The sequence below is a fragment of the Vidua macroura genome, chromosome 18 (genome assembly GCF_024509145.1).
Source record: "Vidua macroura isolate BioBank_ID:100142 chromosome 18, ASM2450914v1, whole genome shotgun sequence".
In the NCBI taxonomy this organism is placed as follows: domain Eukaryota; kingdom Metazoa; phylum Chordata; class Aves; order Passeriformes; family Viduidae; genus Vidua; species Vidua macroura.
This window is the reverse complement of record NC_071588.1, coordinates 11,439,327-11,466,335: the sequence shown is the minus strand read 5'-3', so window position 1 is coordinate 11,466,335 and position 27,009 is coordinate 11,439,327. Positions and strand designations below refer to the sequence as shown.

The 27,009-nt window shown below is 38.4% G+C and overlaps 2 protein-coding genes across 5 annotated transcripts in view; one reads left to right on the top strand and one right to left on the bottom strand.

Annotated features, from left to right (window-relative positions):
• Positions 1-27,009, top strand: part of RSPH14 (radial spoke head 14 homolog) — a 72,497-nt gene that overhangs the window by 24,810 nt on the left and 20,678 nt on the right. The gene's annotated exons all lie outside the window — the stretch shown is intronic.
• GNAZ (G protein subunit alpha z) overlaps positions 1-27,009 on the bottom strand; it is a 50,568-nt gene that overhangs the window by 18,653 nt on the left and 4,906 nt on the right. For 2 of the 4 annotated variants that reach the window (XM_053993836.1, XM_053993840.1), the window contains one exon: positions 9,928-11,937. In XM_053993836.1, the coding sequence (XP_053849811.1) occupies positions 9,928-10,650 (723 nt within the window). In that variant the 5' untranslated portion in view covers positions 10,651-11,937. The remainder of the gene's footprint in view (positions 1-9,927; positions 11,938-27,009) is intronic. The other 2 variants (XM_053993837.1, XM_053993839.1) reach the window with 1 other exon arrangement.

Here is a 27,009-nt window from a genome sequence, read left to right as displayed (position 1 = left end):
TCTTATAAGTGGGATAAAAAATGAAAAAAACCCAAGATCTTTTTCAGAGGTTTATGGATGGGAAAGACTTCAGATACCAAGCAATAAAGAGTGGAAAAATATTAGCAATCTACCAGCATGGCCTGTAAATTCAATTCATAATCAGGTAGGTGAGCCAAGACTTTATTTTATAACTCATCTTCTCTTTGCTGGCCAGCTGCACCTCACTTGACATTGCCCTGCTGTGTGACTGATGCCCTTTTAGCAAGAGCTGTTATTGAGCTATGTCAACTTCAAAAAGTGACATAGTGGTATTACAGATTGGGGATGAATTATTCATGAAAATAATTATATTGATGAGGAAGAATGATTGAAAAATCAAACTGGGGAAAGCCAGACTTTTTTCTTCTATATTTCTTAGCTGTACAGTGCCTCACTTGTCTCTGATATTGTACAAGAGCTTCACTATTTGTATTGTACCTATACACTGAGCAGTACAACACATTGCATATAAAACTGATTTCTAAATAGGAAAGTCAGCTTCATGAGTCAGAAAACAAGGTATCATCCAGGATCTATTTACCAATAAAGGAAACAATTGAGAATGTGCAGTATTAATAAAGAAAATTCATTCTATTAAAAATTAGCAATTTCCTCATAGCAAATAATGAATGCAAAGAGCACAGAAATACAGAAGTATTAATCAGGAAAGCAAAATACAAAGAATTAAAATCTGGAGCCTGGTTTTGCTCATATTAAAATCAGTGGTAATAATATTTTAATTCATTTTGTTGTTTGAAAACTACTATCAATAAAATGAAATCAGCATCTACAGTATAATCTGTTGGAATTCTGTACAATTTCCCAGTACTGTTTCTTCAATAAAACAAGTATTTCAACTATTAAGCTGCATGTATGATGATATAAATATAAGATTTTCATCATCTAGTTGTATATTTTACAGGACTCTTTGTTAAACCACTACACCCATCTAAGCCAGGAGCAGAGAGGTTTCCCAGGCAAGTTCTTCCCTGCTGGCTCATTTTTAGCACATGGGGACAGCCTGTCCTGCTCCTGTGCCTTTAAAATTTCCTTCTTGAAGGATGTCCAGCTTTCCTGGCCTCAGGCCTGTCCCCTCAAGGGACAGCCAGTCTCCTAAACAGGCCAAGTGCAAGGTGTCAGTTGTGCTGAGCTCCCTCCTTGGTTTCTGAGAATTGCAAACTCTCACTTTGTGATTGCTGTGCCAGGGCAGCCTGCAAGCAGCACATCACCTACCAGCTCTCCTATTCCTTCTGCAGAGTTTCAGACCACCCATTGCAGCACTCCAGTGGTGCCAGTCATCCCTCCACATTTCTGTGATGGCAGCTATGTCATGGTTTTCCTGCTGTGCAGTGCCTTCCAGCTCCCTGGTTTGTTGCCCATGCTGTGGGTGTTGGTGTAGATGCACTTCAGCAGAGCTACTGATCCCATCACCTTTTGAGGGGAATGAGCACTATTCCTACACATGACCATTCTCAGGTTTTTCCATGATTTCTAACACTTCAATAACCTTTGCATGTCTTTTCTGCCAGCTGGATCAGCCTTAGCTGCCAGAGAAAAATTGGTTTAGCCTCTTTCCTAAAACAATAGAATTAAACCCCCCACTATTTCAAGACAGTATTTATCTGACCTAACTTCCAGCCAGTTGTTCTTTGCCTTTCTCTGTTAGATTATGTATTTCTTTATATGTTGAGCATTTTTTTGCTCCTTTGGGTATTTATACACTGAGCAGGTACTTCACTTTTTTTTAGCTCTACAAAACTAATTAACCTTTTGAAACCTTTTTAAATTCTCTAAGTCTCAGTCTGGATTGCTGGATAGCAATGACAGCCACATGCTCTGCAGAACACTGCCTCCAGGACATTTTAGGCATAGCCATAAAGCATTTACTCTTGTCAACTTAAATTTTATATTTTTTAACATATCTTTAGCCTCCTTTGTTAACCTCTCACATTTCCAATTCAATTGATTTTTTTTCCTTTTTCCATGTGTGGGTTGTTGAGGGGTTATTTATTTATTTATTTATTTCTAATTCCTACTTTGATTTGATCTCTGAAGAACAGCAAAGCACTCAGCAAGCTCCTGTTGGAGCCATCCCTCTCTGTAGCACTGCCAGGAAAATGCACGCTATCAGACTACACCTAGTAGAGGCTTTATAAAAATTAGTGTACTCTGACAAGTCCAATGACATCCCTGATCGGTATTACTAGGGTGCTACTGCATAAACACTTACACCAGCAGAATTCCAACTGATCTGGGGAAATATTAATGGAAATAAGCTCATTGCTATGTCAGAGTTGCAGTGGGAAAGCTCAGGCTGCTGGAAGCACTGGGAGCTTTGGCAGGACCAGGCTGAAGCCATTGTCAGCAGCTGTGACACCCAGTGCTGTGTTGGCAGGGAAAGAGCAGAGGGAGAGAACATCAGGGTGCTGAACTGAGGGGCCCAGCTGTCCTGGAGGAGGTGCAGCACATCTGACACACCACCATGGCCTTCTACAAAACCAGTTCAGGCACAAGCTTTCTCCCCACAACTGAGAGACTGAAGGATTCTTGCTTCTCATTTTATGCTAAATTGGCTTAAACTATTATCAAGAGTTTATTATTACTGATGGGAAATGGCTGGGAGTTGGTTCCTATTAGCAAAGTAAAATATGGCCAGTCAGTAAATAATGAGAAAAAGTACACAGAGAGTATGTGGACTGTGTATTTTGAAAGCAAGTTGTTTCAATCAGCTTAATAATGGAAAGAAAGGACAGTATCAAACTTAAATATCTAAAAAATAAGTGACAGGAGTTAGAGAGCTGAATTAATTGGAGTAGAGGAGTTATTCATTGTCTGCTAATTTTGAAGTATAATCAGGGGACACTGTCATTGGTTGACAAGTTAAAAGTTTAACTGAGCGTATTAATAGCTTTCAAAAAATGCATTTTGATGCTCAAAAATCTTTCCCAAGATACAGGCATACGTATTCAGTCTTGGCAGCACACAATCAAAAAAAAAAAAAAAAAAAAAAAAAAAAAAAAAAAAAAGCTGAAAGCAGTAAAACTGCAGCAACAAGGGCAAATTACTAAATGTCTGCAAGTGTATAGGATCTGTTTAATGGCCAAGCTTATTTAATATCTTAGTTAATGACAGAAGGAGTAACTATAGTAACAGATAACACTGCATGAATACATGCCATGAACACAGGCCAGGATTAAGACAACAGTATAGCAGAATTAGAATTAATTTCAGCTGTATGCCAAGTCACAGAGATTTTTTAAAATTCATGTAAGTAATTCAATTCAGGAACTTTGCAGAATTGACAGAGAGTAGTCACTAATGATCCTTACAAAGGAAACAAGCAAAATGAGCTTCAAGTTGGGTAAAAGTTTTGCATACACAGAATACTTTATATGCAAAAAAACAGGAACAAAGGAAGTTATATCTGAAAAGGCTCTAGTCTAGATTCAGTGCTGCTTCAAACTGCCCCATGAGAATATTTCTAGGAATGGTTTGGTGATAAAACATTTGTATTTGCAAAACTCTATAGCTTAAACTGACCACCCCTCACAACAGCCTGTAACAAATATCTATATTTTCTTAATTTCCAAAGTTTCTGTCAGGGCCTAGAACAGCTCCTTGTACCAGTGTTGTCAAACTCAGCCAGAACTGCTCAGCCAATGTTGCACTGATTGGTACAAAAGGTTATTAGGATGATTACCCTGTAAGGATATTAGTGTGAAGGCAGTAGACAAACTTAATAGTAAATTTTGAAAAAGAGAGCGTGATGAATCCTGTAACCCTCCAAGAACAAGAATGCTCAGGGACCAGTCCATGGCCAAGGCTGGCCTGACAAGGTTGTTGATTTGACCTGCAATCTAAATTACTGACTTGTAATAGTAGAAGAAAGTTCTGAAAAATCCACCACCACTCTGAAGTGAGTTTCCACAAAACTCACTCTGAAGTTGTATTAACAGCAAGGATCCTCCTTTGTTCCAGCATTTCTGCTTGTTTTTAAGGCTAATTGGACTCCACTACTCTCTCCAGGGTTGGCATACCACAGAGAGTTGTTACAGTTTATACACCTACAAAAATAACCCAAAGGAGCTGTTTTTCTAGACCAGGATGGAATTTTCCTTTTTTTTTTTTTTTTTTTTTTTTTTTTTTTTTGGCACATTTCTACTCACTGTGATTGTTAAGTAGACAGCATACAGAATTATGAGAGATGATATCAACACTCCTCTACCCACTGGATGGATTCTAAGTTTCTAAACTCAAACCACATTATTCTTTTTGTGGCATTGGGCTTCAGTGGGATCTTGACCCCTTACAATGCAGTCAAGTGAATTTCCAAGCTACATCTATATCATCAATGTTTCTCATATGTCTTTTAAAAGTTGCTCAGTTTATTGTTAAGTTTGCATTAAAAGCTATGTATTTTCATCACAAAGAAGTAAAACTGATTGCCACTCTACTTCATATGCACTAAGTTTCAGAGAATCTAATTAACTTCTGAAGATTAATCCTCTACATGTACAAGAAGCATATTTTCCATAAGGCTAGGTCAGGCTTGTCACATGTGCCTCACAGCCCTAAGATTATGTGGCATTCCTTAATGTTGAAGGGATTCTTTGAGGGCAAATTTACAGCTTGCTTTTAAGGAAATGATTTGCAATAGAGTCATCTAGAATTGCACATAAAGATGACAGTATGCTGTTGAACAACCTTGTATTGCTCTGGTGTATTCCTGTTCTAACTCCTTTCTTGCTATAACCAGTTCTCCAATTTCACTTGGATCTTTCCTGTACAATATATTTCAGAAGGTGCTCATGGCTTTCCAACCCCATTGAGAGAAGCAGAGACATTCAGTTCCTTTCCTTCACAGACTGATTCTTTATCCTACTGATATTATCCAGTGTGTAAGATCAGCAACTCTGCCTGTCAGTGGCTGTGGCTTTCTGACTCATTACAATTCTCCCAGTGCTTGACAGGTGCCTTGTGTTCATGTGTACTATGCTGGTGGCTGCTTTAACCCTGCAGTTACAGAGCAAGCTTTACTATCTCTACACTGATAGGCATTCCTGGAATTCTGCTGGGTTTTCTTTGGGGTTTTTTTCCTTCCTTTATAGTTTGAAGAGCAGCAGTGTTACTGGATCACTGAAATTTTAACTTAAGTTCTGTTTATTTATCTGTCAGTACCTAAGTCTTTCCACCTAAGAACTATTCTGAGCCTGAAGTTCATAGGATATTTAGGAGCATTCTGCCATTCCTGATGACTCAATGTTTTATTTACTTTAGTGCTGTAAAGCTTGGAATGCATTTAAAAAACACAGCAAAACACCTTACCTAGTCTAGGACTTTTGAATACAGCCAGTCACAGAGACCAAAACCAGGGAGTTACATCATCTCTGAGGCATTTGTCATGGGGGATTTTAGCTATTGCCTGCTGTTACCTAAATACATCAGGAAATTCAGTCATCTAATTCAGATGTAAGTCTGACAGCTAGCCCTGGATACCAAAGCAGGCAAATATTGCCCAGTAGGTCCATTACTTCTGTGCCATAGTTTTCCAAAACAGGCAAAAATCTTTCTGGTTTTGCCCCTGTGAATTTCTTCTACTGCTCTACAGCGACAGAAATATTTATCTGTAGGTTTAAATACAGGGTTGTCTCAGGGATTAGTCTATTGACATGAAATAGATAAGCCTCACAGGAAAGCTTCCCAGGCTTTTACAATCTGATACTGGCATCTTCCTGCAATCAAACAATGGCATTAGAATGAGTCTATTTTTTGTATTCCATAGTGTGGCACATTATCATATTTTTAACTTTTTTTTCCCAATTAGAGGAAATAATTTAGTGAACGTATAGACAGAATTATTGGCATATAAGTTACCATTAGTATCTGAAGTTACATAGAATGTAAAGCTCAGGGTATGGCAACAAATCCAAAATATGAAAAATTGCTGTCCCATGTGTTCTATGTGAGAATATTCACATAAGAAGCATACACTTATAATGAACAATGTAAACAAACATAAATCTTCATACTTGAAAGAATATTTAGTAAAAAATCTGCAAATTGGCAGTTGATCAATCATTTCCTGTTATGTATATTCATTATTTTACTGCTGTTTACATATTTTAGAAGGCACATGCTTGGATACAAGTCCTGAGGCTGGAATTGTGATGATTTACTAAATAAAGTTAAAGCTGGGTAAGGGACTATATATATTACTTTGTTAAGTGCAAAAAGGCTAGAATTTCATTTGCAGTGCTGAAAGATTACACACATGAGTACTGAAGTCATCTAGGCTCTGCTCCCACACAAACTTCACTATGAAAAGTCTTGAAATGGAAAAGCTTCATGAAAAAATGTAACAGTGTAGGTCAATCTTTTTCTAGGATTCTCAAGTGACTTAATCTGTCAGAAAAATGTTTCCTGACATGATGTTTTACCACTGGTAATAACAGGTGCTAGAAGAGCTATGGGTACACAGATCCCCTCTGTCCTGACTGTTAGGATTAGCATTGCAGGAAAAGAGCTGCATGCCAGAAAGGATTTTCAATATCCTGAATTACTGAAAAAGCTGAACTGTCAGGAAAGGCAAATAAGCCCCTTAAGTATTTGGCCTCAGGGAAAAAAAAAAAAAAAAAAAAAAAAAAAGAAGAAGTAAAAAATGTTACCAATGTTGTTTACTTGATTAAAAAATTCCTGGCAGAAACAGGATTTCTGTTCAAAATTCATACTATTAACATATGACAGAAGGATTCCCAGTTATTATTAGATAATTGAGAGGTTCCATTATGGCCCCAGCAATTAGTGTTGCATGAGGCCTATTCCAACCTGAACTGTTTGCTGCAGCATTCTTTTTCATCTGCATCTTCCTTTTAGAAAGATACTAAAAAAATAGCCTCAAAAAGCCTAAAATTTACTTGTTACCTGCAAGCAGTTTTCCTCTAACATCCATACTCATATTATTACTGAACCAGTGTCATTTTTAGACCTGCACAACCTTTACTTGGTATCTCCTGCACCATGTGAATCTCTTGTGGCTACTGACCTCAGGAATTCTCAGGCACACACTCTTGTTTAACTCAGTTCATTATGTACTTCATTATTGCACCTTTGAAGTGTTTCTCAGTCTCAAACCCTGCTGTAGGCACAGGCTGTGGAAGAAAACCATCTGTGAAATATACAGCAGGACAGGGCTGGACAGATGAGGACACTCACAAAAGAACCAAGAATCCTTTCAATGGGGACAGGCAGCAGCACTGACTTCTGAGAGTACACATTATTTAACATTCTCTAGCACACATTCACTTAAGGAGAAATTGAAATAAAGATGAGACACTTAGATATGAATGGGTAGTGCCTTCGAAGTGCAGGATGCAACATGTAAGAAGGCAAAAAAATTATTACTTGATAATGTAACATGATCAAAGGCCAGAGATGGCATCTTAATATGTAATAAAAGATACAACGGGTCAATCAGCTGCTAAGGACCATGAAAAACAAGACAAGTAATTTATTTGACATAGTAGAGTAGAATATCAGCATGGGATATAAAAAATAAAGGCAATCTTCTCAGAGTGCTGGTCAGGAATAATAATCATACAATAAATCAATAGCAACCCAAAGGTATTTTACAATTTTGCAACTGTGTCAAAAGAAGAGGCAGCTGTTATGTGGCTGAGTCATGCTAACTAGCTATGGTGCATGGAATGATAAAGCTATATTTATTAGATTAGGTAGGGGAAAAACCTCCCAAGATATTGTAGAAATGAAACCAGACACAGATCACATTTCCAAATAACCCTAGATAAGCAGGAAAAATATTGTTACAGAGTGATAGAGCATACAAGGTGGAGGAAAAAAGAGAACCATAATTCTTCAATTATCTTTCTTTTTAGTAAACAGCTAAATATCACATATGTTCAACAAACAAGCAAAAATATTGCTTTGTCCAGGTCTACAAACTGTCAGCTCAGGTGATTTTGATCCTAGGAGTGATGTTACCCAGAATAAAGCATAGCAAGAGAAAGACAAAAGCCCCTGAAAAAGTCAGCCTTCCCCTTCTGTTATTTGTTTTCAGGCAGGGTAAATTTAACTTAGTCACTTAAAATGTCACACAAAGGAAAAGTTGTCCAGGCAGCCAATAGTTTGGGCATTATTTTTGTTCTCCTGTTCTGCTCACTGGTGTCACTACAACAATCTCACCCTCAGCAGACTTCACGACTCAGCTATAATCAGAACCCACAGTGTGCAGAACTGGTTTTCCCCTCATTTTTTACCATATCTGTCAATCATTATTTTAGCGCATCTTCAATAAAGACAGAGTTCATGCATAGCATTTCTCCACTTCTGTCAACAGGATCACAGAAGTTTTCATATTCATACAGATCATTTGCTCAACTTTCACAGTTTATAAATCAGCCAGATTCTTATATGCACTCTCAAGCAGTAAGTTATGTTGGCAGTAGACTAGTTTTATTTAGCAGTTCTCTTCACCACAGATACTACACCAAGAAGCATTTTACATTCTGCAACTCCATCATTTGTAGGGCTTTTCTCATGAGTGGCAGTCTCAGTGTTGCAGTTCCAGTAATGTACCAATGTATTGTTGGTCTTGTGTGGACCAATGCTCATAAGGATTTTTCAGAGTATATTGATTTTTTGCCTTTTTGATTTTTAAATCTGAACAGTAAGGCAAGTAAGGAAAAGTCAAAAGAAGTGCAAGAAACTCCTAGTCAGAGTCTAATGTTAAATACTTTTCCTAATATGTCTGAAAATGAGGAGAAAGAATTAATGGCAATGCTTCTCTCATGTCAAGATGAGGTTACTAAACAAAAAAGCAGATACAGAAACCTGTTACAATAGGAAGGCACTAATGCCAAGAAAAGAATCTCCAGATAATGAAGGGTAAGTCCATGCACAGGACAGTAGAATGGCTCATCAGAAAAGTACAGAAAAGAAAATAGAAGTGCTGTTTATAAAAATCACTACAGGAGATAAGAATAGTGAGTAAAATCACTACAGAAGATAAGAATAGGGAAATACTATATATGTGATAAGCTATACAAACAAAAAAGGGGCCATCATGCGTTCCTACCCATAAACTCCCTTCTCTTAAACAGCATGTTTTACAAGGCTGTAAAAAAAAAAATTCAAGTAAAATCCCTGTGTAGCTTAAATCAGGCACTTTGAAAGTCACAGCAAATATATATTTGTGTATCTGTAAGCATTCATATATTACCCATGGCTATTGTGTTTGTGTGCTGTGAACAGCACAGCTGTGTTCTGGTGTTGTAACACCAGAAGCTTACAACAATAAAGACTATTGTCTTTATTGTTTTTATCTAAATGGGAATGGCTGTTCTTTGGACAAGGCAAACCTGTCATTTAACGAGAAACAAAGAAAATTTTAAATACAAAAATGTCATACTAATTAAAAAAACATCTTTAATTAATTTTAAAAATTAATTTCATCCCAAACTCCTATTGAAAATCCTGGAAAAAAAAGGGGGAGGAAACTGTTACTTACTATTATTTTACCTTTGACATTTCCCAGGACCTTTGTGGTGTTCAAATGAATCATCCCTGTACACCAGGATGTCACTACTGCCTACCTTTTAAACTGGTGTTTGAAGTAACAGTTTACCATGTGAACTTTTAGCTAAAGGCACCAAAAAATTAAAAATTGGCTATCATGTGAAGAGCACCTCCATTTCCCAAAAGTAACATTAAATAACTAACTGTCCAGTGGGGAAAACTATCCAAATAAAGGAACGGTAGCTTACAGGTTTTCTTAATGATTGGGGATTACTGCCTTGGGAGGGAAAGAAGGAGGGGGAGGTAAAAGACCAAATACTGATGAAGGTGAAAGGAAAAGAAGGAAAGAGAACAAGGAGCAGAAGGTGCACTTACTGTTTGGTTGTCTTCATACAGCTTCAAGTCATACCCACTCAGCTCCACACAGAAAATTATTGCTGTAACCCCCTCGAAACAGTGGATCCACTTTTTGCGTTCAGATCTCTGTCCACCCACATCCACCATTTTGAAAGTCAGCTCTTTGAAGGTGAACTTATTTTCTACAATCCCTGTGGTCATGTCCCGAGACCGCAGAATATCTTCCACCGTGGGGATGTAGTCCAGGGCTGCGATCCGTTCCAGGTCGTTCAGGTAGTAGGCAGCGTTGTCCTCCAGGTGGTACTCGTTGGAGCGGCAGAAGCACTCCTGCACACCGGGGTCTGCCCACAGCCTCTTCATCACCCCCAGCAGCTCCGGGGTAATCTCCCCTTTGCTCTCAGCTGGGCCTGTCAGGGCAAAAAGCTGCACTGCATCGTATGCTCTGTCAGGATTGTGAAATTCTATCTTGAGGGTGGCCAGAGCCCGAATGATACGTGTGAGAGAGTCAATTGCATTATAGATAATCAGAGGTTTGTATTCCTTACAGGCCTCCAAGTTAAAGCCACCGCTGTGAATGATTTTCATCTGCTTTACGATAGTACTCTTCCCAGAATTGCTGGTGCCCAGGAGGAGGAGTTTTATCTCTCTTCGTTGTCGCTGACTTTCAGAGCGCAGGTGGCGGTCAATCCTACGGGACCGCCGCGCTGCCTCTTTCTCCTCAGAGCTTTGCCGACATCCCATGGTACAGCAGGCAGGTACAGAAGGGAAGGGGTGCAGATTGGCTCACTCTGTTGCCGTCGCTCAAAAAGATCTGCAGTGTCTTTCAGTTCTCGTGCCAGGTACACCCCGAATGGAATAAAGGTCACTATCCAATACCTGATGATCCCCGATGCCTACAGCCACCTAATTGAGTCCCAGCAAGGGTGCAAACCCATGTAGGTATGCAGCCACAGAAATAGTCTCTTCACCAGATCTCATGGCACTCCCCTTTCCAGTGCATGAACTGTGGCACATTCCTGTTAATGACGGGACACTTCCCTTTGCCGCAGTTTGTCTAGAACCATCAAATACCATTTCTGTTCTGCATAATGATTTTGCTGCCTTCTGTCCAAAGGTAAGAAGCTGCACTTTCGCCTTCTCTGCTCTAGCCTTTTCTTCTGATTGTGTTCTCTGGTTGCTGTGGTGATGCTGCAAGATAAAGCTGAAGCTCCTTTCACTGGTACTGTACTTGTTTTGTTTCTCTTCCCCACTTCTTCAGCTGATCCACTTCAGCTCTGTAAATCTGTGCTTTCCACCTGCCAAACAATGGGAAAATAAATGAATGAGAGAGTCTGCTTCCTTGCAGCAAGCCATTCACTTTTTACTCCACTTCTACACTTCCAAACCTTTTATTATGCCAAATGGAAAATACAGATGGGAAAAAAATGTAAAGAAAAGCAAATATCTAAAGTTATAGTAAAAGCATAGGGACAGCTGAAACTCGCAGACAAAGAAAATGTGGTTTCTGAACAATAGTAAATCAAATCTCCCTTTCAGCCCTCTGTGTTTTATTATCTAAACCTACGTGAAAACAAACAGTGCTGAGCTGTGCCCCAGTTTCTCCCTCAGCAAGAGCTTATGGCAGTGCTTTCCCTGCACAGTTCTGTTCTGACTGGTTTGTCTGAAGTAGAAAATGAAAACTCACAACTACTTTTCCCAGCCTCTCTATTTATATCAATATCTTGTACTCAGACAGATGTCCTCCTGAGTTTTCTTTCATCTTATCTATCCCCACTGAACATTTAAATAACTAAATTAAGAAGCAAAAGATGCTGTTTAACTTTGCTTCATGAATTTGAGAAAGGAAGAGTTACTGATCTTTGTAACAACTCTTTTCTTTTTTCCCCTTGGAGAACAGTATTGTTAAACACAGTACCTGCAGCTTGCTTAATCAATAAAGAGATGCAAACTTTGTAAGCTTCTTTCCATAGCCAAGCTAAGTGGTTTTGAGCCTCCTCTCTTTCCATTTCAATACAGGAAAATTCTGAGCTACAGTAAAAGAGAACAGTGACTACAGGTGAATTTTTCATACAAAAAGCACAGGAAACACCATCCCAAGCAAGGGCAGAGAGCTTTTCAGTGACTGTTAGAGCAATTATTCTTTCCCAGATTACACTTTAAGCCTACTAGTTGGAACTCTGCAGAAGGCAGCAGCAGGAAGCAGTTACTCTGGCAGAGGGAAAACACATTACTAACAGCTGATTGGTGATCATTTGCCTCTCTCCTAGAAAGGGCTTGCTGCTCCCACTAAGCTCTGAGCACAGTGGGCAGCGGAATCACAGATGTCACAGCTTCCTCCCTGAGTGCTGCCCTAGCACACCTTGGCACCACTCCTGCTGCCTGGTTACTCGTGCCTGGAGGCTCCTCAGTGAGTGTATTTGCAAACCAAAGTACATGGCACTGAGATCCTTACAGAAACTTGCATTCTACTAAAGAAAACTTTCTATTACATTTTAATAAAACTAAGTCTCCTAACACCATTTTCAAAGTTCCCTTACAAGCCTTTATAAGTTTTTCTGTTTGAACTTACCAATATTTAAATGTAGATGTGACAATAAATTAAAATACAGGTTAATGAAAATTATTCCACACTACCAGGAGAGAGATAGACTGTTCCAAGCCAGATGCTGAGCCTCGAGCTTTTGTGAGAAAAGGAGTATAACTACAACTACTGGCAACCTCATGTACTTAACTTGCTAACTAACCATATTATTATAATATGGTTATAGAATATGGTTAGAATTACATTCTAAACTAATCTTACTCTGAATTGTTCTAAACTATCCAGTCAGTACAGAGAGTCACCTCTTCATAGCAGTTTGAAGTGCTTGCCTCTTGTCTTTGCCTGTAGGGACCACAGTGCTTGAACAGGCTGGCAAATTAAGCATCTTAAATGTAAAGACATCCAAATCCTTTGCCCCAAATGCACCATGTATTGCTTTTACCTGGTCTGAAACTCTACAAGAGTCTTAATATCAGCTATATTTATCATACTTCTCTTTGTATGACAGGACATTAGCTCATAAAGAACAGATTAATCAGTGAAAAATTTAAAAGCTAGTGTACACATTAATAGAATTGTAATTAGCACAGCTTTACTTACTCTGAAGATGTGGAAAGGAAAACCCTCCCAAGTGAGGAGTTAAATTTTCTTCAAATAAGTCACTTTTTCCAATCATCACAGAAAATGAAAAATTAGAATTGAGGAAGCTGTTTCTTAATGAATCGCTTTCTAACCAGGCAGAGAGAATGAAATTCCTGTATTAGATATCAGGCCAGATTCTTATTTTATTTATATAAAAGTCAGAGCTGCTTCCATTCATCACACTTATTCTGACACGTTCAGCACATTTCAAACTGGTTCTCCTTTAAATCCTCATCATCACAGGCCTCATTTTCATGTCATTGATAAAATCACTTGCTGAATTCTTTATGACATTTTCTATGCATTGCGGTGATTACAGGTGGAGAATTTTGCAAGAAACACACAAGACTCCTTCTCTTTATTCTCTCAGTTCCATCCTGAACAAAAGAGGCTTGCTAGCAACGAGCAGCAAGAGGGCACATATTCCTGCCAAAAGGCAGCAGTCTTAAGATCAGTCTGGAGATTTTATGACCATATAAGACAAGCAGATCTTTTTTAAACTTGATGTTATTTGCCTCAAACACTTATGACAAATGGTTGGGTAGAAAGACTCTCTCAGGAACAATCTTTTATTTTCATTCAGCTCATACATTCTGTAGCATATTTCCTATTGCATATTTCTACAGCACATTCAGATGTATCATTCATATTCCACAGTGTTTTACATATCAACTATTTTGTTTGCTATTCATTAATATGTTTAACACCAAAAAAAGGTAAAGTAGAATCTCATTGTAGGAAAGACCAGGAGTATGTAAATACACATTAGTTTTACACTCTTTATCTTTTTTTCCCCTGACTTCTAGTCATTCCTATTGCTCATATTGCAATGATATTTGGATATCACTATTTCAAGTAGTAGCGCAATGAGGTGATTATATTATTGCTTTGTAAAGCAGAGTAGTAAATTCTCTTTTTAAATAGGCACTACAGTAAAAAAGTTTTGTGTATTTGAGTAAGTTTTCCCATACACAGTGAAAAAAATCTCTCATGTTCACAATCAATACTTTTTAACATTCAGGAAACTTCACAAACTATTACATTACTGCAGTTTCCTGCCCTGGCTGCATACAGATGAACTTCCTCTTACCAGGTTTACTTTTTCTTGGAATACACTCAGAAAATAAGGCAGTCTAGAATTTGTTGGATTCTTAAAATCAGATTTCATATTAAACATGTAAGTGTTTTATGGTACTAAGTTTCTAATTAGGTAAGTGTATTTTCAGTTACTCCAGTGGAAAGCCTTATTGCTTCCTTTCACTTGCACACTTGTGTAAAGTTTGTTTTAAAAAATCTCATTATTCAAATGACCAGATTATACTGTATCTGTGTGTCTAAACTAACATATTTGCCTTCTCCTGACAACTGAAGACTCAAAATGTTAAGAAAACATGGGGGTTTTAAGTCTGATTATTTATATGGGCTATTTTGTCATCACTAGAGTGAGTAGCTTTTCCCATAAGATAAGATTAACATGCCCCAAATCCTGACCTAATGGTGGTCTATTGCCATTATCAAAAGAGGAATGCTACCAATTCCTGGAGTAGGAAGGATGTCTGAACAAAATTCTGCTCTGGTTACTATGTTAAAGTGTTGAAGTCCATTAAGCTGTTTAGTGCTGCCATGTTCTGACCACCCATTTGTAGCCAATAAAACCAGTCATTATTGTTGGTTTCATATCTAGGCTCGCTCTTTGCCCCCATCCATCACTCCTGGCTTGTGCAAACTGATCTGTGTGTGTGTAATATAAACACTTATCCCTTTTCCCAGCACTTTCCCCCTTCCCAGCTTATGGCAGCAGAGGGAGAAGAGCCATAGGAAGGAGAATGACACACCACCACAACTGAATTGTAAACACTTCCATAAGGAAAGATCCAAGCATTGTCTCTGGATTCATGAGCTGCTGACACGTCACCGTGGAACGCAGATTTACAGAACCTGCCTGGAAAGATGTTTCCCCCTCGATCTTGTAGAAAGGCAGAGACTCCTAAGCTGAGAGCAAAACCAGTGGCTGTGATTGTCACAGCACAGAGACTGCACACAGCTTGCTGCTGGCAGCAGGAATTTCAGCTGGAGTTGTAGGCACAAAGCTGTGTTGTCCCTCAAATGCAAGTGGTCTGACAATTTAGATCCATGACCACCTGCCCATTCACACACAGTAAAAAGCTTTTACACCCACGTAACAGCAAACTCAAGCAAATCTAGCAAGAAGTGGCACAGAACTCTTAAGACCTACAAGTGTAAGCCAAGCTACTGTAATCAGTTTCTAATGATTATACACATCCACTGAGAATTTCTGTACTTTAACAAAACCTTATTTCTGCATGTTTTAACTTTCAATAATTTTTATACTATTAATGAAAGAGAAGAAGACACAAGGGAGTGTGATATATCAGGACATACCCAAGGCATTTACTGAGGAAGAAATAAAGTGTTCTACTAAGCAGGCTTTTTTTTTTAAGGGAGAGAGAGAAAAATAAAAGAAATGAGGCTCACAAGAAATGGGAAAATCGGTCCAGATTTTTGGATCTGGGAAGCATCCAGGAAAGAGTCCCAGACATGCAGGCTGTAGAAATATAAGGTTGAAATAACTTCACAGAAATTAACTGTTTAATGTATGGCAATTGAAGTCCATTTTTAGCAGAAGAAAGTTATTTTAAAACTGTGGCCACAGATATTACTGACATTCTCTTTATACAACCATTGAAACCTGAAAGACAAGGAAGTATGTTCAAGTTATGACAAAACTTTCAACTACACATTAAGGCACTATAATCTCACCCAAAACAAAGGATGGGCCAGATGTAGTTGTTGAACAAGAAAACAGCAGAGAAAGCTGATGTATTTGAGGTTTATTTTTTGCAGCAGTTAAAATGTGTATTCTGTTAGTCAGATGAGTGAAGAAAGAAGTCTCATTATTTAATTAGCTGAGTGTTTGACTGGAATCTTTTTTTACTTGATCCATCTTGATCTCTATTTGAGAAATAGGACCTATCCTCTATACCAGCTCCCCAAAACAGAGCCAAGAAATTATTAATGTCTGTGCAAAAGATACCAAAATGAGAGGAATAGCAAAGTGAGTCAAGAAATGCATATTCATGGCACAGGACCTTGGCCACAGTAAACAATACCAAATAAGAGAAGCTGCTGTGTATGGATGGGATTATTACAATAAAGGTTGTCAAAGAAGTTGAAAGGACAATTATTAAAAAAGTTTAATTCAGAACTCAGTCCAAGGCAGGGGATGAGAAGGGCACTGATCAGAACTGGTGCCATACCATGAGCTCCTTAGTGTCACCAGCACTGACTGTTACCAGCTCCAGCTGCTTTCAGCACCCTTGCAAGAAGAACAATTGGTAGGTCCATTAGGTTCTCATCTGCTGATTCCCACTGTGATTTTATAGAAATACTCAGATTTGTGGCATAAAATCTGAGCTCAGCTAATAGAATTGCCACCTAGGTACACCATTCTGTGATACATGGCAAAGGAAGTTTTACAAAGAGATAATGGAGAACCCAAAGAAAATGACTTACTGTATAGGCATAGACCTATCAGTGTATGATCGAGTCTGCCTGACATGGGACAGAACAGATTTGCTGCAGTGAGATATTATATTCATTAGCTTCAACATCTTTGTGTATTGTTTGGAAAATATCCAACAAACTTTAGCAGTACCACAATACAAATCATGCTGGTTAGGGATATCCACCAGCTAAGTATATCACTCAGCCAAAATTTAACATACAGGCTTCATCCAAGATTTAGGGAAACCTAAGAACTTATAGTGAAAACATAGTATTTCTTATAAACCAAGCATTCAACAAAAATATATTCGTTATTTTTCTTTTAACTGTGCACACTCCACTTACTAGAGGAAGCTGGAAACATAAATCCTGTGAAGCATTAATATCTAAAATACTTAGTAGTTATTTACATTATGACCTTGTGGATGATTTAACAACATCCACAAACTACAGTGAGACAGTGAGAAGAAGCACCAATACAACCAGACATGACTGACTCTTGAACAGAGCCAGATACACCACAGTTCTGTTCTGAGCTGCATGGCCAAAAACCCAGAGCGGTGTCAGTGGCTGCACAGGGAGTTGCTGTGCTTCACAGCGGTTTGACTAAACCGGAGTCTGCCACAGCAGCCGCTTTTGAGGTGACCTTTAGACTGGCATCAAAAAGCATTACAAGAACAAGAATATTACAGTGGGTCTAGCAGTGGGTGTGCAGGAAATCCCGGCTGCTAGACAAGGGTGAGAAGAAACAACACACACAGCATCTGCTTTAGGGATGTACAAACATCAGACCCATTTAAAAGTGTGCAATAAAGCAGCAAACAAAATGCAGTAGCCACTCAGGGTTTTGTAAGCACTTGGGTGATGACAGCAGTGGAGGTTATGTCTTCATTAGTGTTGCTGTTTGGACCCACTAGACTTATGTGGGTGATTCAAGAGCTAAGACTCACTATCACAGGGCTGCTGTTTCATGAATCTTACAGGGCTGAGGAGATGATTTTATTACATTTTTTTAAAAAAAGCACTAGTAAACATTAGATTTTTTTGAATGTAATGGCGAATTTCCTATCACTCATACAATTTATTGCACACACTACCTTATGAAAGATAAGGGCACTTTGGTAGTTTTAGCAAAAGAAATTTTAAGAGGGATTTGTAACAGGAGAACAGTATAGCCTTGTAAAAGGAAGTCTCACTTCCTGTGCCTTAAAAATGACATAATAAAGAAGAACCATGCTTGCTTTAGCTGTTCCAGTAACAGGCATGAGCTATGGGAATCCCTGTAGTGAGAACATGAGAGTCTGGGTACAGATAACAGTGTCCTGAAGACAGGAGGTTTGTTTAATGCAATAGAGAAAAGCAGCCAGTGAAGATTTAAAGATTGAAGCTCAAGGCCAAGCAAGAGGCAAGGAGAAGATGCTCCAGCAAACGGGAATCCTGGAAACAACAGATGAATTTTATCTGTGATGATGCATAAGAAAGCATCTTGGAGACAGAAATACATCACAACTGTTCTGCTGGTTTTAAGGGCAAGAACTGGAGGAAAAGCAAAGATTAAGGCAAGGAATGAGAGAATAAAGTTACAGAAGCTAGGTAAGATTCCTAGGGTAAATTGAATGGTATATAAATACAGGAAGCAAGGAATCCTGTATCCATGAAAAAAAGAGGGAAGAGATAGCAATAGAGGAAGGAAAGATGAGGCGAGAAGAGCAGATGGGCACATCTTACTATATCATACTGGCATAAGATCAGCAGAAATCTGCACACAGGAAAAAAAAAAGACCAGAGGGAAAGGATTGACTCAGAATCTGTAAAGATGGGTCTGCACATATGGAATTTAATTACACTAGGAGAAAAAAAAAAGGAGAGAATAAATCCAGGGTGTTCATGGTAGAAGAAATTGCCTAGATCCTCAGACTTCCATCAGAATGGTTTTGCTAGAGAAAGGACATTGTTGGGAGTAGATCAGGACTGGAAAGCTGGCAAGAATAGACTTGCAGGGAGAGGCAGAACAAAAGGTTTTGGAAGGAGAAGAGCAAAATACAGGAACCATTTCAGTAGAAGTAATAAACACTGAATTCATGGAAAGGCTGGGTGAGAGCATGGGAGGACTGGCAATGTGATAGTTAAAGCTGGAAACTAAGCAACAGAGAATGAGTAATGTTTCAGAGAGAACAAATCAAAAGAACCTTGGTGAATGAAAAAACAGAAAAACAGACATAGGTTGAATGAGTATGCAGGAGCAGTAAGTTCCCAACATGAGAAAAAGTCAAAAAAGGATTATAGAAGATTCACATGAATCGTAAGGGAATTCAGAGGCAGCAGCTCAATGAAAGCATGAGAGGAAAGAGCAACATGGTGCAGAGAAAACATCGAAGAGCTGTCAAAATGGAAGAGAGGAAAACAGTACAGTGCAAGAATAAAGCCAGTAGTTCTCATGATGGGAAGGACAAGGGAATTTAGGGAAGGACAAGAAAACTTCAGGACTTTTGTCAGGTTATTAACCTCACAACAAGACAGAATCATGGATTAAAACGCTGTTCCTAATATAAGAGAAAGAAAGGGAGTGTCAATATCAGCATAAAAGGCAGGGCTATCATCAGGGATTAATTGGGTAGGTAGGGTAGAGAGTATTTTCCAGCCCTAGGCCACACATAAAATTAACAATATGAACTATGTCAGAAGGTATCTACATCAGAACTGCGGATTTTCTAGGTTTCTTCTTAACAACCCAAATTAAACATGATTTTATCTGCAAAAGGGAGATGAGAAGTGGAAGAAGTATTAGGCTGCAGTCCAGGGCCAAAAAAATAAATCCCAAGAGGCTAAAGAGAATCCACGATGTTCTCAGCAGTGTGACTCATGGGAGAGGACTTGGATGCTACCAAGCACAGATTACAGCTGCAGCCTACGCCTGGTCTCATTCTGCTTCTCTTTTGAAATTCAGAAGCTTTGACAGTCGTACACTCCTGCTGCCTGCAAGAGCTTCGGCAGGTACATCTCAGACAGCTGAGCTGTTGTTGGAGTTACTCTCAAATTCAAAGGACCTTTTTTTATAAGATGAATATGAAGGAAGTTACCCATGTTCTGGTTTTGATATGAAATTGCTTTGTGCCAAATCCAAAACACAGATATGTGTTACTTCACAGAAAATAACTCTGCAACCAGAAACATTTCAGTACAACATTGTACAATGGCCAATAAGCTCCTGGTTTCAAAAGCCAAGCCAAGCCATCATTTTGCCATCTAGATAAAGTTCTGTAGAGACCTATAGAAACTAAGTTCTTTTTCACTCACAGTAAAAAAGACCTTGGTATGCATCAACCTCTTTAGCTCCCATTTTTCCTTCACTGACACCTCTCCCTGAACAAAACCAAAACAAAACACCAACACAGAAGCCCACCACGCACTAATTGCTGCTGCCAGAAAGAACCTAACATCCTTTTGAGGTTTAGATGCTACGAGGATTTCTCTTCAGTCTCTGCTTTCAATTCTCTCCCTCTGGAGGGGTGATCACACCCTCGTCACACCCCAGCTGCAGTTGCTGCAGTTACACACCCACCACCACACAGCACAGGGATCCCAGTCACTCCCTGCTGGCTCCTCACTCACGATTGATTATAAGCAGCTTATGTTGAACATACAATGAATATTAGAGGACACTGGTAGTTAAATTCCTTTCATCAGTCTTTTTAAAAAGGCTTTTAATAAGCAAGTTGGTCATGGATGGAGTTGCAGGTTGCAGATTTGAAGAGGATGAAGGCCTGATTTATCCAAAAAAGTGAAGCTAAAGTAGCAGTGCAAAACATCTCTAGCAATAGTCTCAGTGTGTTTTTCTCCACTTGTGTTCTGAAGAGTTTAAGTTCCTTTGATAATGTTAGGTTTTTCCTCTTATTCAACCTTGCTTTTTCTACTGAGATGAAAAATATTTCTATGTGTCACTAAATGAGAATGTAAAATGAGCTAGAGGAACTTAAGTAATTATGGTGAAATGGCACCCTCTGATAAGTGACACTTTGGGGTGAAGGTATTCATAGTTCTTCCTCACCAGAAACAGTGTCAGTATTTATTAAGAGAAAATAAGAGTAAAAACATTCCAAACCCTGTAAAGTGCTGTCTGTGATCCGCTTACCATAAAAAGTTTTGTTGACTTCAGTAGGTTTTGAAATGAGCCTGTATTTGGTTTTGAACAGGATGAAAATAAAAACAATGCATTTAACAACATGGCAAGCAGGATACCAAAGTGCCAGCAATATAGACTGTTTTACTGATGAAAATTTAGTATTCAGTGCATGATTCATACTCTTCATATATTGGAATATCTACGGTGAGAACTTCTGTAAAAATAGATATGAACATAGTTTAATTTTCAGCTCCCCGCTTTTGTATGATCTCAGCATGACTGTATTTCTAGGAAATGCTGAAGCATTATCAGTATCACTGTGTTTCAACATTAATTTCTTGTTCTGTGCACATGTTCCCAGCCTGGCTTTTGCAGTTATTCACTATGTTTGTTCCTAGTTTCATCCATCTTAGAAGAGCAGAGGCCAGATTTGACCACATCCATTTTGAGTCATGCTATGACAAGACTTGGTTGGATGGCTTCACGTATTCATAGGGCTATACTGATTCTGTCAAAATTGTGGATGGCTTTCATACCATTCCGAGAATAGATTTTTTGTCTATAAAACCAATTCAAAACTTTAGCTATTTGATATTCATTAATATTAATTACTTTTAAAATTGATAAGTAACAAAGTAAGCTGCTAAATCTAAGTCCATCTTTTGAGGAAGTCTGTGTAGATTTTTAATCTGGGTATTTACTTTAACATAGAAGTACCATGATTTAGATTTAGCTGGGCAAAGTTGTTATTTTTCAGCCTCAAGCAAGCTTGTAAATTGTTATTTTTCCCCAAACCTGAAACATATGAATGATAGATGGATTTAATTTTGTTATTAGGGATACACCAAAATCCAGTAATTTTTCTTGATGTTTTATTTTTCATTAGTAACTGTACCACTACTAGTAATATTAGCAGGTGTAGCTTCCAATTTTGTTGCACATACTGATGATTTTTTGTTGTTCTATTAACACTACCAGTGCTTTTCTGTGTATATGTGGTGTGTGTGGAGAGAGAGGGGGAGGAGGGTAATCACTGCTCCTGTTCAAGTTGTGTTGCATGTAAGGGCATTCTCATCATTCAGCTATTTTCCCCCATTTTTTTTTATTCTCTGTAGTCCTGCAAACTTCCTAGTCATGCAGCCAGTATGTCTATATTTTTACTTATCCTTTAGCCCTTCAATTCTGTCTCTAAATAATCCATCTCTCTCCTGCTGTATAAATTCTCCTTTGCTGAGGTCAGAAAAGTTTCCCTTTAGTATCACACCCCAAGTGGACTTGTCTCCTTCTCTTTAAGGTACATAAAGGTCAGCTCACCATTTTGGGACCCTGGTAATTTCATTCCTTTTGTTTGAAGCAGGCTCTTGAATCATATACTGAGAACTGATGGGTTGATTTATGAGACTACACACATGATCTACTGTACTGTTAATAGTAAAATTTTCAAATTTGCAGTTTTTATCTGCCTGGGTCTGTCCTATCAGCTTAAGGTACTGACCAGCCAAATGTACACCACCACTCTCACAGCACAGCTTTAACAGCAGCATCTCAGGTAGTTGCTTTTCTGCTCCTTTTACTCTCAGTGACATCTCTTCTTAACTCAAGCAGCTGCAGCACTAAAATTATCTGAAAGCTGAAAGGTGCTAATCGAGCCTTTAGTTTATTCATTATTCAGCAGTGGATCCTTAGTTATTCATTTCTCATATTACCAGGAAAAAAATACTTCTGGTGACACTCTAGCCTACTATTAAGATGGCACACAAAGCTGGAATTTTATCGCTGATGCCTAACTATTCTAGTTAGCATTCTGCATTTCACACAGATGAGATATGCAGGAAAAAAGCTGATGACTCACCATTTTATTTCTTTTTGCTCACTAAAAATCTACTGTTGATATCGTTGTAGAAGCAGCTCTGTGAAACAGGCACAGATCTGGGACATGAAATAATACACATGGTGGATGTTACCCACAGCACATCCAGCCTTCAGCAGAGGGGCTGGACATGAATTTCTCAGCAAGCCATATTTGGGTCAAAACAGTGCAAAAGCTATTGCAGCTGTAGGGATTCCAAATCCACCTTAAACTCACAAAGCAGATTTACCAAGGGGAGAGGATGGGAGGGAAATATCCACAATGCACAGCAGAACAATAATTCATCTTGAAAACTTCATTAAAGGACTACAAGGATATCTCTGAGGGCTGACTGGGGTGAGGTGTGGGGTCTGCATTTTCAGTGATCTCAGGTACCACTGGTTAGGTATCACACTGTTCCTTGATTGATAACTACCAGGACAATTATGCTTAAAAGCACAGCTTTTGTTATGTTTCGGTTCATTCTGGAATCAGTATTTTAACTATGAAAAGGGCTACTGCCTTTTAAAGTAATTTCTGACTTTCAAACAACTTTTGCATCTCTGTTGTAGCAAGGCTGAAAAATTCCCCTTCAGGATGCACCTTGGTAGTAAGAGAACAACCCACAATCTACCCAAAAAAGCTATAGGCATTCCACAAAACATGGCACATAAAATTTCTTACTTCTCAACTCCAGGAAAATGCCCAATGAGGTGTCTTCCCACCTCTGCCAAAGGCAGGCAATAGCTATAGAGCTCACAGCTGGCTTAGCTTTCAGCCCAAACCCACCTCACAGCAATTCCAATTTGGTTTCAATCTCTTCCAGCTGGCAGCAATCCCATTAGGATGCAATGCCACTGACACACACCTACTGGCAGTCTCCTCCTCATCCCAAAGAATATTTTGTGCCAAATGGCTCAGGAGAAATAAACCCCAGTTGTGTCACCTCTTTGCTGGCTGAAGGCTCAGTGCAATAGGGAAACCTCCACTAAAAGCTGTAAGTTGTTTTGCTCTGTTAGAGACACAGGAGTGGCACTGAACAAGTCAGTACATTGTCATCATGATACTGTTTGTGTCTCCTTGGCTATTCTGAGAACTCTTCTTTTTTCAGTTCATAAGAATGAGGTACAATTTTGGTTTGTATTTCCGATTCTCATGTCTACTGTTAACTAGTGCTCTGCACAAAAATAATTTTAACTATCCCTTCCCGTTTTTTGTGTTGATTGCAGGAGGGAGTTCATTGGTAAGGGTGACATTTCTAAAGATTTTTGCAAAAGTTAAAAGGAAGAGTTGAGTTCTTGACTTCTTGCACAACTGTATTATTTTCTGAAATCTTTTAATCTTGACCTTCTATTTCTTGTCTTCTGTTGATCACCACTTGCCTCTGACCAATCCCAATAGAAGCTTAAGAAACTAGTGAAAAATAGTATTTTCTATGTATTCTATAACTAGCTAACACTGAAAAATCTTATCCTTTTAAATTACATCTTAGAAATTATGGAATCTATAATTGATGATTCTGATAATAAGATGCAGACACCAAGTAAACAATGAGATTGATGTACTGTTAACATACCTCTATCGACTATAAATCTTTGCAACATAGATAAAGACAGATCATAAACACCATGTCTAAGAAATTCCATTTGCACTTCATATCTCACAGCTGAGTAAGAACAGTGCTGCATAGATTGACAGCATTCCATCTGGTCTTCTTTAAAACAAATACTTTAGTATTTTCTTGAATGGAATTGTTTAAGTCAACTTTCAATGAGGTCTGTGAATAATTCTTCACAGGTTAATAATGAAAACATAATGTATCCAAAATCCAAAGCTACAGTTATATAGATAAGCTTTGATGAGTTACAGGCTCCTGTCATTGGAGGTATCCAACACCAGAAAGAAGATACCAAATGAAAATACCTAGAGACTGTAATTGTGCTGCTCACTGAGAAGTTGGTAATTAAGTGTACAATATTTAAAGGTAGTCCCAGAGTTCCATATGCCTGTGTGCCCAATTTCCCCTTCAAAGCACACTTTTACTATAATGGGCATCACCCATTTCTTCCAGATCAATTCTGTCTAAATGATTTCTGAATTAGAATATTTTGGTATTTTCTACTTGGGGTTCATTACTTTCCGGTATCAGAAGACACAACTAGAAAAGCAACATAAAGTAATCAAAAACACAGAGAAACTCAAACACTTCTTGTCTTCATCTAAGGGAGAAAGGAATTTTCATGATCCAGCCTTTATTGTAGAGCCAGGTTGGGGCTGCCTAAGTGGCTGTGTGAATTAGAACAGTTTCCAGGTATGATCCCAAGAGGTCACAGTATCAGTGGCTGTTCTTGGTTTCCTTGACTGCAGAAGTGGGAAAAGGGCAGAATTGCTATGCCATGGATACAGCAAAGAGAGAGGTTTTTCTTGTCACACACCACAGTAATATCCTCTGTAAACATTTAATTTTAGTTTATAACCCGCGTGTGCTGACAGAGAACAGGACTGTAAGAGATCCAATAATTCAGTTCTTTGTCTATATGGTAGGTTATTACTATTATTACTTTATAGATGTTTTAACTTCTGTTATATAGAATTTGCACCGTTCAGGACTGCAGGGTACAATCAGGCCTCTCTGGAAAAAGGGAGATTGTAGTCTGCAGTCTTAAAAGTCACTGATTCCTACCTCTTCCTTATACTACCTGATACTTTAATTTGTTTAGACCATTGTATATTTACTTGACCTGTGAGAGCAAATAATATTGTGCTGATAAAATACTGAACTGCACATCAGCCTCAAGTCTTGCCACATTTAAAACAACTGTTGATCCCTTGAACCTAGTAGCCAAAAATTTGTTCCTGTAACATAAAAAAAAATTACATAAAGTCTTCAGTATTCTGTTGCTTTTTGTGAGCACACATGCAAAAAGCAAACTTGACACACCTGTGTAATCACAGCTATGAGGCAAAGTTCAGATTTGCTTTCAGGAACATTCACAGTATGAAACATAATCAGAGGACTTATTGCACATCTAGTCAGGGAACAGAAACAATATGATAATAGAACAATTGTTCAAATTTGGAGTAGGCTAGCCTTAGAATTTTAAATACCTACATAAATGTCACTGAATTACAAATTAAGGTGAGTTTATCTGTTCATGGACATAGATGGATTGAAAAAGATTAAAAACATGTCTCTGAAATGACTGATTAAGGTGAGGTTCTACCATTACTGAGCAATATAACATGGAAGCTCAACAGATTCTTAGCAATGATAAGAATATATGAATATCTTCCAGTCACAAAATGGCTTCTGCTGTGGTACCCTGAACTCTGCCAAATTTAAAAGGTCAGGCACAGAAAGGCATCTTGAGACAAAATCTTCTTGCCAAGGCCCTGTTGCAACAATCAACTTGCTGGCAGTACCAAGAGATGCTCTCGTGCAACAGTGTTAATTCTGGAAAATTTTAGTTTGTAATGGACTTGGTTAGCATCATATGCATTAATTTACTAAATTAAGTGCTTTAAATGATATAAAAAATATTTCCTGTAGTATTGGTTTGAATCCTGTCCTGTAATGTAAACACTAGAGAGGGCAACAGCCTGTATTCTGGTCTTTCTTTCCTCATAAGTCAACCAAACAAAAAAACATATTCTAATGCATATATATGTATAAATAGATACTATACATCCAAAAGAAATCATATTTTGTTAACACATTCCAATATTTGGATTATATGACTTGAGCTGTTAATGTTCAGAGACAAAACTCTTTACTTGAAAAAACCAACGTAATAGCTCAAACTGTATTATCTTCAGAAAGATGTTCCCTTAGCTGGTAGGTAAGTATCCTTTTGAATCATACACACTTTTCTCTTTTAAAGGAAGGAATATAATAACCAGGTGCATGCCCCCTCTGAACAGCAAGCCCTCTCAGAGCTAAACACCCAGCTGGGTTTTTGTTACTGTGCCATGACACTGAATTGTAATCAATTCAGCTCCACTGTGTTGTTTCTTTCCACAACACAACTGTGTCAACTGTATTTGTACATCAACACTTGCTACGCTGCCTAATTGTATTTGCGTTCGTGCGGTTTATGAAGATAAAGGTGCTTATTCCACATTGTCTGGGCAAGGTTTGAAAATACAGAAAGCAGGCACAGAAAATCAGTAGAAACACACTGGGAATGTATGCTAGAATACTGCCAGAGTCACCAGGAAGAATTGATAAAAGATCTGGATTACTGGTGCTGTTCCAGTGAAGGCTTTCCAGTGCCATGACCAATACCATTGTTGAGATACTCCGATGAGGAAGCCAACACCAGCCCAGTCACTATCAAGGAAACACAGCTGGTAGGTAGGGAATGGCAACTGCATTATGACTTACAAATATTTATGGTGAACCATGAAAATATCTTCACA